Source organism: Orycteropus afer, unplaced genomic scaffold (assembly GCF_000298275.1).
Source record: "Orycteropus afer afer isolate SDZICR_OR568_19922 unplaced genomic scaffold, OryAfe1.0 scaffold00043, whole genome shotgun sequence".
Lineage (NCBI taxonomy): Eukaryota > Metazoa > Chordata > Mammalia > Tubulidentata > Orycteropodidae > Orycteropus > Orycteropus afer.
The window spans coordinates 5,350,706-5,363,440 of NW_006921630.1; the positions used below are offsets into that span (position 1 = coordinate 5,350,706).

The window sequence follows — 12,735 nt, forward strand, 5'->3', positions numbered from 1 at the left end:
GCATCTATGTTTGTGAGTGATATTGGTCTGTAGTTTTCCTTTCTAGTGTTGTCTTTCCCTGGTTTTGGTATTAGTGTTATGCTTCCTTCATAAAATGAGTTTGGGAGTACTCCATCTTTTTCTATGCTCTGGAATAGCTTGAGTAGCATAGGTGTCAACTCTTCTCTGAATATTAGATAGAATTCTCCAGTGAAGCCATCAGGGCCAGGGCTTTTCTTTGTGGGAAGATTTTTATGACCTGTTCAGTTTCTTCTTTTGTTATGGGTCTATTCAAGTTTTTTGTTTCTGAGTGGGATAATTTAGGTAGGTCTTGTGATTCTAGAAACTTGTCCATCTCTTCTAGGTTCTCAAATCTATATATATTGGTGTACAGTTTTTCATAATATTCTGTCAGTATCTTTTTTATTTCAGTTGGTTCTGTTGTGGTGACACCATTTTTGTTTACAATTCTTGTGATTTGGGTCTTCTTCTTTTCTTTTGTTAGGTCTGCCAATGGTTTATCGATTTTATTAATCTTTTAAGAACCAGCTCTTTGTTTTGTTGATTTTCTCTATGGGTTTTTCGTTTTCTGTTCCATTTATTTCTGCTCTGATCTTTATTATTTCCTTGCTTCTAGACACTGTAGGATTCTTTTGTTGTTCTATTTCTAGTTGTTGGAGTTGATGAGTTAGAGTGTTGATTTTGTTTCTTTCCTCTTTTTTGATGTATGCATTTATTGCTATAAACTGTCCTCTGAGTACTGCTTTCACTGTGTCCCATAGGTTTTTGTAGGATGTATCTTCATTCTCATTAGTTTCTAGGAATTGTTTTATTTCAGATTTTATCTCTTCTGTAACCCAATAGTTTTTAAGGAGTTGTTCAGCTTCCATATGTTTGATGCTTTTTCCTTGGTCTTCCTATTATTAATTTCTAGTTTTATACCAACAACAACAGTTTTATAGCATTGTGGTCTGAGAAGATGCTTTGCAGTATTTCAGTGTTTTGAATTTACTGAGGCTTGTTTTATGTCCTAGCATATGGCCTATTCTGGGGAAGGATCCATGTGCACTGGAAAAGAATGTGAGTTCTCTTTTTGTTGGGTTAAGTGCTCTATATATGTCTATGAGTTCCAGTTGGTTGATTGTATTGTTGAGTTCTTCTGTATCCTTGTTGAGTTTTTTTCCCATTGACCTGTCCCTCCTTGAAAGTTGTGTGTTAAAGTCTCCTACTACTATTGTGGAGTTGTCTATTATTCCTTTTAATTCAGTTAATATTTCCTTTGTGTATTTGGGAGCACTTCCATTGGGTGCATAAATATTTATTATTGTAATATCTTCTTTGTCAGTTGACCCTTATGTAATGATCATATAATGCCCCTCCTTGTCTCTTAATATGTTTTTCACTTTAATGTCTGTTTTATCAGAAATCATAATTGCTACCCCTGCCCTTTTTTGGTTTCCATTGACCTGGTATATTCTTTTCGATCCTTTAACTCTTAATTTGTTTTTATCTTTGTGTTTAAGGTGTGTCTCTTGTAGGCAGCATATCGATGGGTCTTCTTTTCTTATCCAGTCTGCCACTCTCTTTCTCTTGATAGGTGCATTTAGTCCATTCACATTGAGTGTAATTAGTGATAGGTATGAGTTGATTGGTGTCATTCTATTGTGGTTTTTTTTGTCATGTTGTTGATGTTTCCTTGGGCTGTGTACATTTCTGTGCTGAGTTCAGTTTGTTGGCTAATGCTTTCTCCCTTCTTTATATTTGGTTTTGTGTTTATTAAACCCATATGTTTTCCTTCCTTCTGGATTTGCTTAGAAGAATTGTTACTTTTCTCTGTGGTTACCTTGGAGTATATTCTTGTCTCTACATTTTTAGAACAGTGCATACTGCAAAGACATTGTCGTGTTTTCCTCTCCATTTGATGGTCTGTACCTAGAAGTATTATTCCCTCTGATAGATTCGTTGCTGTTGTTGTGTGCTGATTGAGTTCCTTGGTTTTTAAGGTAGAATATTTTATGGTCTTATTATGATTATCTATTTCTGATTTGGTTTTAGAGTTGATGTCACATATCCTGGTTTTGTTGATCTCTGTAGTGGGTAGGACTTCCTTAAGCATTTCTTGTAGGGTTGATCTAGTTTTCACAGAGTGTCTTAATTTCTGTTCATCTGAGAATGCCTTGATTTTGCCCTCATATTTGGTGGATAATTTGGCTGGATATAGGATTCTTGGTTGGAAGTTCTTTTCCTTCAGTGTTTTATATATGCCATCCCATTGCCTTCTTGCCTGCATGGTTTCTGCTGAGTAATCGGAGCTCAGCCTAACTGTTTGATTATTATAAGTAATATTTCTTTTTTCCCGGGCAGCTCTCAAAATTTTTTCTTTGTCTTTGGTTTTGGAAAGTTTGATTATAATATGCCTCGGTGTTTTTCTTTTGGGATCAATCTTGTGTGGGGTTCTATGAGCTTCTTGGACAAATATCTTTTCTTCCTTCATGATATGGGGGAAGTTTTCTGCTAGCAGGTCTTCCACAATTTTCTCAGTGGTCTTTTTCACCTCATCTTGTTCTGGAATTCCAACAAGTCTCCATTGTTTCATCTCATGTCATTGCATATAATTCTTGGGTTCTCTTCATTTCTCTTAAATCTTTGTTCTGATTTTTCTTCATATAGGCTAGTGTCCAGAAATTTGTCTTCTAGTTGGGATATGCATTCTTCAGCCAGTTCTAATCTATTCTTTTGAGCTTCTACTGTGTTGTGTAGTTCTGTCATTTTGGTGCTCAAGCTCTGCATGTCAATAGACATCTTTTGCATTTCTAACTGCTGTTTTTGTATGAGTTCTGATTGTGCATTAATCTTGATATTCTGTTCCTCAGTGATTTTCCCGAGTTCCTCCAGGGAACTGTCTGTGTTCTTCTTGTTTCTGTTTGGGGTTTCCTTAGGCTCTTGTACAGCTCTATAAACATATCTTCTAAATTCCTTCTCAGATAATTCTATTGCCTCCTCTTCCTCCATGTATAATGAGACCTTTGTGATTTTGGTTCTAATGCCTTGTCTTGTTTTTTTTTTTTTTTTGTTTTATTTGAGGTTTCTGTTGTTTCCTAGACACTTTGAGGTTGTCTTTAACTGCTGGTTATGTGTTGATTTGTTTTGTCTTGGTTTTATGGTTTAATATTTTGGAAAAGTGAAGCTGGTGTATTTTATTTTATTATTGATTCATGTATGCTGGGTTGCTCTGCAGTTTTCTTTGTGATGGTGGAATCACTGTGTGGACTGTGGATTGTGTTTCTGTTTGTCTTAAAGAGGGTTTAGAGTTCAAACCAGAGGTTTTATGTTGGCTGAATATGGTTTCTTCTACTGAATGAGTGAAGTTATGGGTGGAGAAGGTGGGAGTGGAAGAAGGAAAGCTTGGTGTTGCTAGGGTCGGTTTCTAAGGCTTTGAGCAGGCTGCTACTGATGACATTGTACTGTTATTTACAAGTCCATGGCTCAATTTCAGGAAATATTCCTGTTGTTAGGGTGTTGACACTTTCCGCCAGGCTCAGACACATGCAAAGACCCTGCTCCCGAGGCCCCTCACTGCCAAAAAGCTGATCCAAGGCAAATTTCCGGGTCCGCACTTGGCTGTGGATTCCTTTCTCTCCACCCCATCTGCCCAAAGCGCCAGCCCACTCTGCCCAAACTGTGAATGGCTTGGGAGTCTGTCTGTGATACCGCCCACCTGCGGTGCTAAAGATGCACACGGTTTCAGCTGTGCTGGAGTTGGGAGAGTGCCTGCTAGTAATCTGTGGTCCCAACATCAGTGACAAAGACAAGCACAGACCTCTCAATGCCTCCCAAGCTGACCCAAGCTCACTCAGTGACCCACTGAGGGGGAAGCAAGCTCACCCACCTGGAGCACCAGTCAGCTCTCCACTTGGGTTTCAGTGGTGCTGTGTGTGCCCGTTTGCGCTTAGCCAACCCAAGTTACCGATAAAATCAGGTGCTGAAGGTAGATCCTTGGAATGTTTGCTGGTATGTTGGTGTGGTCGCTGGTATGCTGATACAGGGTGTCTTCTGCCTTGGCCCAGGGAGGTCTCAGGTGGCTGCCCTCATCCACCAGTCACTCCCCCAGGGAAGTCTCCAATGGCCTCTCTCAGCTGCCCATCCTCCCTCCGCTAGGTAGATCTTCCTTAATTTCTTTCCCTGTAATTCTACTCCTCTGTTTTTGGTGCGCTCTGATTCAGTGAGCTGTTCAGAGCACCAAAATCCCTAATTCAAACTGCTGTACCTAGTTTTTCACGCACTAAGATGCTAGAGGGAAATAGCATGGTGATTACTGATGAGACTCCATTTTCAATCCGATCAATTTTTTTTGCAATGTTCCCTCCCCTCCCCTCCCTTTTTGCAGTTCCCTCCTGCAGACCATACTCTGCAGACCTTGGGACCATTAATGGATTTGATTTAATGGCCTGGTAACCAACAAAGAAAATTTCCTTCCATCTATAAACCTTTCCTTATCTTTTTATAATAATGAACTAATACACTATATTTGTCCTTCTATAATTGACTTGGGAGCTCTGGTAGCATAGTGGCTAAGACACTTGACTGCTACCCAGAAGGCTGGCGGTTCAAACCCACCAGCCACTCCTCGGAAGGAAGATGGGGCAATCTACTTCCGTAGTGATACTGCCTCGGAAACCCAAGGGGGGGGGGTCGCTATGAGTCAGGTCCAACTTGATGGCACATAACAACAACAACAACATAATTGACTTATTTCACTCAGCGTAGTGTCTTCCAAGCTCATCCATGTTATGCAGTGTTTTGCAGATTATACATTATTCTTTAGTGTTACATTGTATTCCATTGTGTGTATGTACCATAGTTTGGTTATCCATTCTTCTGTTGATGGTCATCTAGGTTGATTCCATCTTTTTGCTATTGTACATAGTGCTGTGATGAACATGGGTGTGCATATATCTGTTATTGTCCTGGCTCTCACTTCTTTAGGATATATACCTAGTAATGAAATTGCTGGGCCAAATGCTGTTTCAAATTCCAGCTTTTTAAGGAATTGCCATACTGTTTCCCACAGTGATTGTATAATTTCACAGTCCCACCAGCAGTGTATGAGAGTCCCAATCTCTCTACATCTTTGCCAGCACTTGTTATTTTCTATCTTGTTGAACTTTGCCATCAGTGCTGGAGTGAGATGGTATCTCATCGTTGTTTTGATTTCCATCTCTCTAATGGCTAATGATTGTAAACATTTCTTCATGTATTTGCTGGCTGTCTGAATATCCTCTTTGGTGAAGTGCCTATTCATGTCTTCTACCCATTTTTTAATTAGATTGTTAATCTTTTTATTGTTGAGGTATTAGAGTTTTCTATAAATTTTAGAGATAAGTCCCTTGTCAGATATGTAATTATTGGCAAGTATGAATTTGTTGTTGTCATTTTATTATGTGTTTTTTCATGGTGTTGCTGATTTCTTTGTTCCATATAATTTTCTGTGCTGAGTTCGTTTTGTTTATGAATAATGTTGTTACTTCTTTGTTGCTATTGTTTTAGTATTTGCTAAATATTTGTGCTTGTGCTTTTTATTTTGATGTGAAGGTTTATGATTTTTCTTTGAGATTACCCTGTGATTTATAATTTTCTTCCCAAGTTTAGAATAGTCCATTCTATCTTGCAGTTAGTTGTCTTGACTTCCATACTGTGGTAATTAAGATTGTGTGTCAACTTGGTTGGGCCTGGTTCAGTGGCTGGGCAGCTGGTGGTAGTTATTCCCCATGATGAAACTGGTGGTCAACTCCATGATGGGATCTACCACAAGCAGCTGAGTAGCTGCTTTAGCGATGTGGTCTGCTTCCTGTATATAAGCAGCAGCTTTGGGAACGGTCTCTAGCTTATGGCATGCTTGAAACCTGTGTGTAGCCATGTCATTCAGCAGCCTGCCATACTCTGCAGACCTTGGGACCATTAATGGATTTGATTTAATGGCCTTCTTTGTGGTTTGGTAACATCGGGACTGTGCCAGCCTTGGGCTTGTCAGCCTCAGTAGCCAGCAGCTGAGTGAAGAAAAGCCTCCAGCTGCAGTGGGCTGAGAGCAGGAGGCAGAGCTGAAGCCCAAGGTTGAGGGGCTTTCACCCAGCCCCTGGCACTTCAAACGCAGACTTAAAGCCTCCAAATACTAAGAATAAACTTCTGTTTCTTAAGGCCATCCTGTTTGTGGTATATTCTTGTCAGAGCAGCTATAGGTAACCAAAACACCTACCATTTGGAAGTTTTGTAACTACACATTTTTTCCTTCTTTGTGGTTTGTAGTTGTCCTCATTTGTCAACTGATGTCTCTGTTGCCTGTTTACAATCTTGTAGGCTTACTTACTTTGGATACTTCCATAACTGGGTTGGTTTCTGGATTGTGTCATCATGTGTGTTGATGGTCAGGTGTTGTTTGCTGTTGTTAGTTCTCCCCCCAAAGGATTCATTTTAGCATTTCTTGTAAGGTTGGTCTGGTTTTACCAAATTCCCTTAATTTCTGCTTATCTGGAAATGTCCTAATTTCACCATCGTATTTGAGGGACAGTTTTGCTGGGTATATTAATTCTTGGTTGGTAATTTTTTTCTTTCAGGGTTTTATATATACTACCCCATTGTCTTCTCACCTGCATGGTTTCTGCTGAGAAATCCAGGCTTAGTCTTGTAGGTTACCTTGTAGGTAACTTTGTTTTCCCTGTGCTGCTTTCAGGATTCTTTCTTTGTCTTTGGCTTTAGTGAGTTTGATGATATGTCTTGGTGATTTTCTTTTGGGGTCTATCCTGTTTGGGGTTCGTTGGACTTCTTGAATGTTCTTATCTTTTATGATGCTAGGGAAGTTCTCTTCCAACAAGTCTTTGACACTTTTCTCTGTGGTTGTATTTGTCTCTCCTTGTTCTCAAATTCCGATTACAAGTGCCTAAGGCACTTGACTGCTAACAGAAGGCTGGTGGTTCAAACCCACCAGCCACTCCTTGGAAGGAAGGTTGGGCAATCTACTTCCGTAGTGATATTGCCTTGGAAACCCAAGGAGGAGTCGCTATGAGTCGGGGCTGACTCAACAGCACATAACAACAATAATAACAACATTCTTTTTGATGGTATCCCACAATGGGATATGAATGAAGGGTTTCTTCATTTTGTTTTGATCTTTTTTCTGATTGATCCCTTTCAAAGAAATACTGAGGTATTTGTGTTCAATCTCACTAATTCTGTCTTCCATTGATTCAGTTCTGCTCCTTTACCCTTTCAATGTGTTATCTATTTCTGAGAATTTAGTATTAATCTTCTGGATTTCTATCTGTTGATTTTGTATCATTTCTGATTTTTCATTTACTTTATCATTTTGTTCTTGTATTATCTTTTGAAATTGTTGTAGGGTTTTCCTCAGTTTTGTCAGTGTTCTCCTTGATCTGTCTCTTGTCTGTTGAAGATGCCTGAATATAATTCTTTTGAATTCCTTATGAGGAAGTTCCAGTGCTGCTTCTTCCTTAGGGATGTGTTCTGGGTCTATATCCTTGTTCCTTGTTTGCCCATTTTATCTTGCTTCTTTGTGTGGACTGTGATGCTCTGTTGTCTACGAGGCATTGTGATTTTTTTGTGTTTATATTTAATTGCTAATTATGTGTTGAAGTGACTTGCCCATGATTTTCAGTTTCTTTGGATTTTATCTAAGTAAGCAGGGTACTGTGCTTCTTTATTCACAAATTGGCAGCACTTATATGTTCACCACCTGTCTTCTTTCTCATTGTCAGCCCCCCGTATGTCCCTGCCATCCTTGGCAAATAGAACCTATTTTTAGGTCCCTGGAATCTGAATGTGAATGCTGTCACTTTAAAATCCAATACGGCTGCCACTTGTAAACATTCAAAATGGCTGAGTCCTCGGTCACTTTAAGTATCCAAAATGGCCACTGCTTGGAAACATTCAAAATGGCTGCACCCTGGGTCACTTTAAATATCCAACATGGCCACCACTTGTAAACATTTGAAATGGCTGCACCCTCCGTCACTTTAAATGTCCAAAATGACCACCGCTTGCAAACAATCAAAATGGCTGTGCCTTCTGGACAGCCAAAAGTCCACAGCTCAGGTTGTCTCCCTCCTTGTTGTTTCTCTTCCTAGTCATAGGCCACCAGCACAGTCTTCCCTGCAGCTGTTGGTGACCAGAGCTCATCTTTAGGTCACTTCTCAGGTCCCAACACCACTTGGAAATATTCAGGCTGTTGGTTTTGTCAGAGTAGCTGACAGTCTGCTGCTCCAACCATCTCCATACTCACTGTTTTCATTCATGTTTTTTCACTAGTTCATGCTGAATCCACTTCTGTACACCTCCTTTCAAAGCTCAGGACTCCAGGATTGTCTTCTGTATCTCTGTCAATGGGTTTCTCTTTTCTTTGTTGAAGAGGGTCTGTGTAGCTTGTCTGCCTATTCTGCCATCTTATAGGATGTCTCCGACACAACTTTCTTGCTGAAAGTGTAGAAGACTTGAAGCACTTACTGATGAAGATCAAAGACTACAGCCTGTAGTATGGATTGCAGCTCAACATAAAGAAACCAAATATCTTCACAATTGGACCAATAAGTAACATCACAATAAGTGGAGGAAAAACTGAAGTTGTCAAGGATTTCATTTCACTTGGATTCACAAGCAGTACCCATGGAAGCAACAGGCATGAAATCAAATGATGTATTAACATTGGGCTAATCTGCTGCAAAAGACCTTTTTAAAGTATTTAAGAGCAAAGATGTCACTTTGAAGACTAAAATGTGCCTGCCCCAAGCCATGATCTTTTCATTTGTTTCATGTATATGCATGTGAAAGCTAGACAATGAATAAAGAAGACCAAAGAAGAATTGATACATTTGAATGATGGTATTGGTAAGGTGAATATATCGTGGACTGCCAGAAGAACAAACTAATTTTTCTAGGATAAAGTACAGCCAGAATACTCATTAGAAGTGAGGATGATGAGACTTTACTTCTCATACTTTAGTCAAGTTGTCAGGAGAGATCAGTTTGTGGAGAAGGATATCACGCTTGGTAAAGTGTTGTTGTTATGTGTGACCCCTCCTTGGGTTTCCGAGGTGTTATCACTACAGAAGTAGATTGCCCAACCTTCCTTCTGAGGAGTGGCTGGTGGGTTTGAACCACCAGCCTTCTGGTTAGCAGTCAAGTGCCTTAGTCACTATGCTACCAGGCTTGGTAAAGTAGAGGGTCAGTAAAAAAAGAGGAAGACCCTCAATGAGGTGGATTAACCCAGTGGGTGCAACAACAGGCTCACATCAATGATGTGACGATAGTGCAGAACCAGTCAGTATTTTGTTTTGTTTTATGTGAGGTCACGATTAAACTTGCCAAGTTTTCCACTGGAAAATTAGTATTTTTCTCTTTGTATGGGACAAGTATTTTATAGGGAGATAGTTTGAAACTATGAATATCCTTCATTAAAATTTCACTCATGAGTTGTTAATCCTTTTATATGATTTTTTAACTTCATCATTGCTTCTATATTTATTATTTGGAATTTTACCTTTTGGCTGTGGATGTTTATTTTATTCAATAGATTCTTTACTATCATTATTTATTTTGATCTTATTGTCCCAGATTTGGCCAGTGGCAGCTACTCTGAACTAGCTTTTGTGTTCTTTAGAAATGTTCCCATTTTTCTTGTGTTGTTATTATTGTTAGGTGCTATCAAGTCAGCTCTGACTCATAGTGACCCTATGTACAACAGAAGAAAACACTGCCTGGTTCTGCGCCATCCTCAAATCTTTGCTATACTTGAGTCCATTATTACAGCTACTGTATCAGTCTGTTTCTTTGAGGGTCTTTCCCTTTTTTGCTGACCCTCTACTTTACCAAGCATGATATCCTTCTCTAGAGACTGGCCCCTTCTGACAACATGAACAAAGTGCATGAGGTGAAGTCTGGCCATTCTCTCTTCTAAGGAACATTCTGGCTGTATTTCATTGTTGCCAGGTTCATCTTGTACTTTCCAACTCTAGCTCTAGAATGAGCCATGAGTCACTTTTCCAGGGAGTCCTAATTTTTTTTTTTTTAATGGAGAATGGTGCTTAGAAAACAAGATCTGCAAGCTTTATTTTGCATCTTTATATTCTTTAGAGATTGTTCACTGATATAAATTCTGAAACTGGACCTTATTAATTAACTGTGTTCCAGTAGAGGGCAGAACCAAAGGAAATGTCTATTTACTGGGGAATAAAAAAGATAGATAATAATAATGAATTTGAAGGATTACAATGAAGTTTATTGAATCACTTTTATTGTGATACTCATTTAGGTGTTAATAAGTACTCTCAGAGAGAAAACATGCCTCAAAGTCAGGAAACCTGGGTTCTAGTATCATCTCTGCTTTTTATTAGTTTTAAAAACTGGTCAGTCACTTAATTTTGTTGACCTTAAGTCAAAGGATGTTCTTAAAAACATCCTTTCACCTTTGAAAAATGTATGTGTGTATGTTTTATGAATCAAGGAATATTTCATATTGTAACATTACTGAGGAATGTGATTAAATGCTCTTTCCTTAAAAATGTTCCAAATATAATCGATGTCATCATATGCGTGTCTGTAGATGTCTTTGGATATTTAGGTATGTATTTATGTGCAAAATGATGGGCTCTTTGTTTGCTTCTCAGCTTCCCAATTCCAAGAATGAGGTCTTACTTTATCAGGTGATGTGTGATAAAGAGGCCAGAAGATTTTCTTAAAATAAAATTTATTTGTCTTTTTTTTTTTTTTTGTAGCAAATATACAACTCTGCTCACAGATAGTGAAAACAGGCTATTGCTCTTCCCATCCATGTAAGTATGGTTTATTTCTAAAATGTGCTTGGAAAGAATAACTATATATGTGTGTATTTCTTTTTCTTGATAGTTTATTACACAAAGACTATTACAGTTATAGCAGAAACCCCAAACAGTTATTGCTTATATAAATACCACCATCTAATCAGTGTTTTCATTTGTCCCACTGTATATTCAAGTTTTATGTAATAAAATTTAAATAGTATAAAATACTTTTGTGCTCTACACTTAACTATTAGTATTTTACACTGTTGTTAAGTCTTTTTTTTTTCCTCCAAATCTCTCCTTTACTTCTTTTCTTCTCTTATATTATTATGAGGTAACCAGTATTAACAGGTTGGTATTTCTCTGTCCACATCTTTTTCTATATTCTTACAATCCTATGCATGGATATTTAGAATTTTTGAAGAGAAACAATATTTTCTTTTATAAAAAAAGGGTCATATTATTTCCATTTTTCTGACTTTTTTTTTCACTGAAAACATTATTAGATCAGTAAATAGAAGTCTAATGTTTTAAAATAGCCTTAATATTTTATAGGATGTACATTTCCGTGCACTTTTTTTTCTTTTTTGTCATTTGTGGATGACTTGTTGTAACACTAATTACATAATTCTACCACTTTGATCTTTTAGGAAACCTAATAAAAGAGTAGAAGTGGTCCAACTGAATGATGTGATGGATACTATGCTAGAGAGGGCTGGTGTGGAAAATGAAGAATATACAGGGCCAACCCAGGTAATTGCGAAGATGAATATAACCTAGTGGTTGAAATCATGTACTCTGGAAGCAGAATGCCTGGGTTGGAATCCTAACTCTGCCTTTTATTAACTGATGATCTTGGGTTAGTTATTTAATGTATTTGTGTCTCATTTTTCTTACTATAAGGTAGAAATAATAATATCAACTACATCATAGGGTTGTTGTAAGGAGCTCTGGTTGCATAGTGCCTATGGCAAGTGGCTAGTAACCATGATACTGCCTTGGAAACCCAAGGAGGGGTCGCTATGAGTTGGTTCCAACATGATGACAGTGAGTGAGTGAGTGTGAGTGAGGGTTGTTGTAGAGATTAAATGACATAATGAGCATAAAGTGCTTAGAATAGTTCCTGACTGTTCTGCAGGTGCTATATAATTTATTATTATTGTTGTTGTTGTTATGTGTCCTCAAGTCAGACCCGACTCATAACGATCTCTCCTTGGGTTTCCAAGGCGGTATCACTATAGAAGTAGATTGCCCATCTGTCCTTCCGAGGAATGGCTGGTGAGTTTGAATTGCCAGCCTTCTGGTTAGCAGTCAAGTGGCTTAGATACTATGCTACCAGAGCTCCATTATTATTATTACTGTATTTTAATACATAGAAGACACCACTGATTCTAAGTCCCTTATTATTTTATGGTTAACATCATAAGATAAAAAAAAAAACACTGGCAGTTAAAAGCACTGCCAATTAAACCATGCTCTATTACCACTTATAATTTTTATTTTGTACTTAATAAAAGAATTATTTGTCTCATATAGATACAGAATTTTTTTCTTTATGAGGGCTATTTTTTCATTTTTGTTTTGTAATTGTTTTTCAAATATAGTTGGAAACTTACATAAAAGTTGCAAGAGTAATACAAGGAACTCCTATGTAAAGTTTACTCAGATTCATCAATTATTTACATTGTGACCTATATACCATTCTGTGCGTGTGTATTTGTGTGTGTATGTGTTGCCCTAGTGGTACAGTAGTTAAGTGCTGGGCTGCTAACTGAAAGGTTGGAGGTTCAAACCCACCTAGCAGCTCCCTAGGAGAAAAACTTGGCAATCAGCTCTCATAAAGATTACAACTAGGAAAAACCTATTGGGCAGTTCTGCTATGTCATATGGGGTCACTGGAAGTCAGAATCAACTTGATGGTAGGGGGTTT

General features: G+C 38.2%; 1 protein-coding gene across 1 annotated transcript in view; it reads left to right on the plus strand.

Annotated features, from left to right (window-relative positions):
* The window catches only part of AXDND1 (axonemal dynein light chain domain containing 1), a gene marked incomplete at its 3' end in the record, with an annotated part of 381,147 nt that overhangs the window by 86,942 nt on the left and 281,470 nt on the right, over positions 1–12,735 (plus strand). The window contains 2 exon segments of the mRNA XM_007937629.1: positions 10,761–10,817; positions 11,456–11,558. Of these exon segments, the coding sequence (XP_007935820.1) occupies positions 10,761–10,817; positions 11,456–11,558 (160 nt within the window).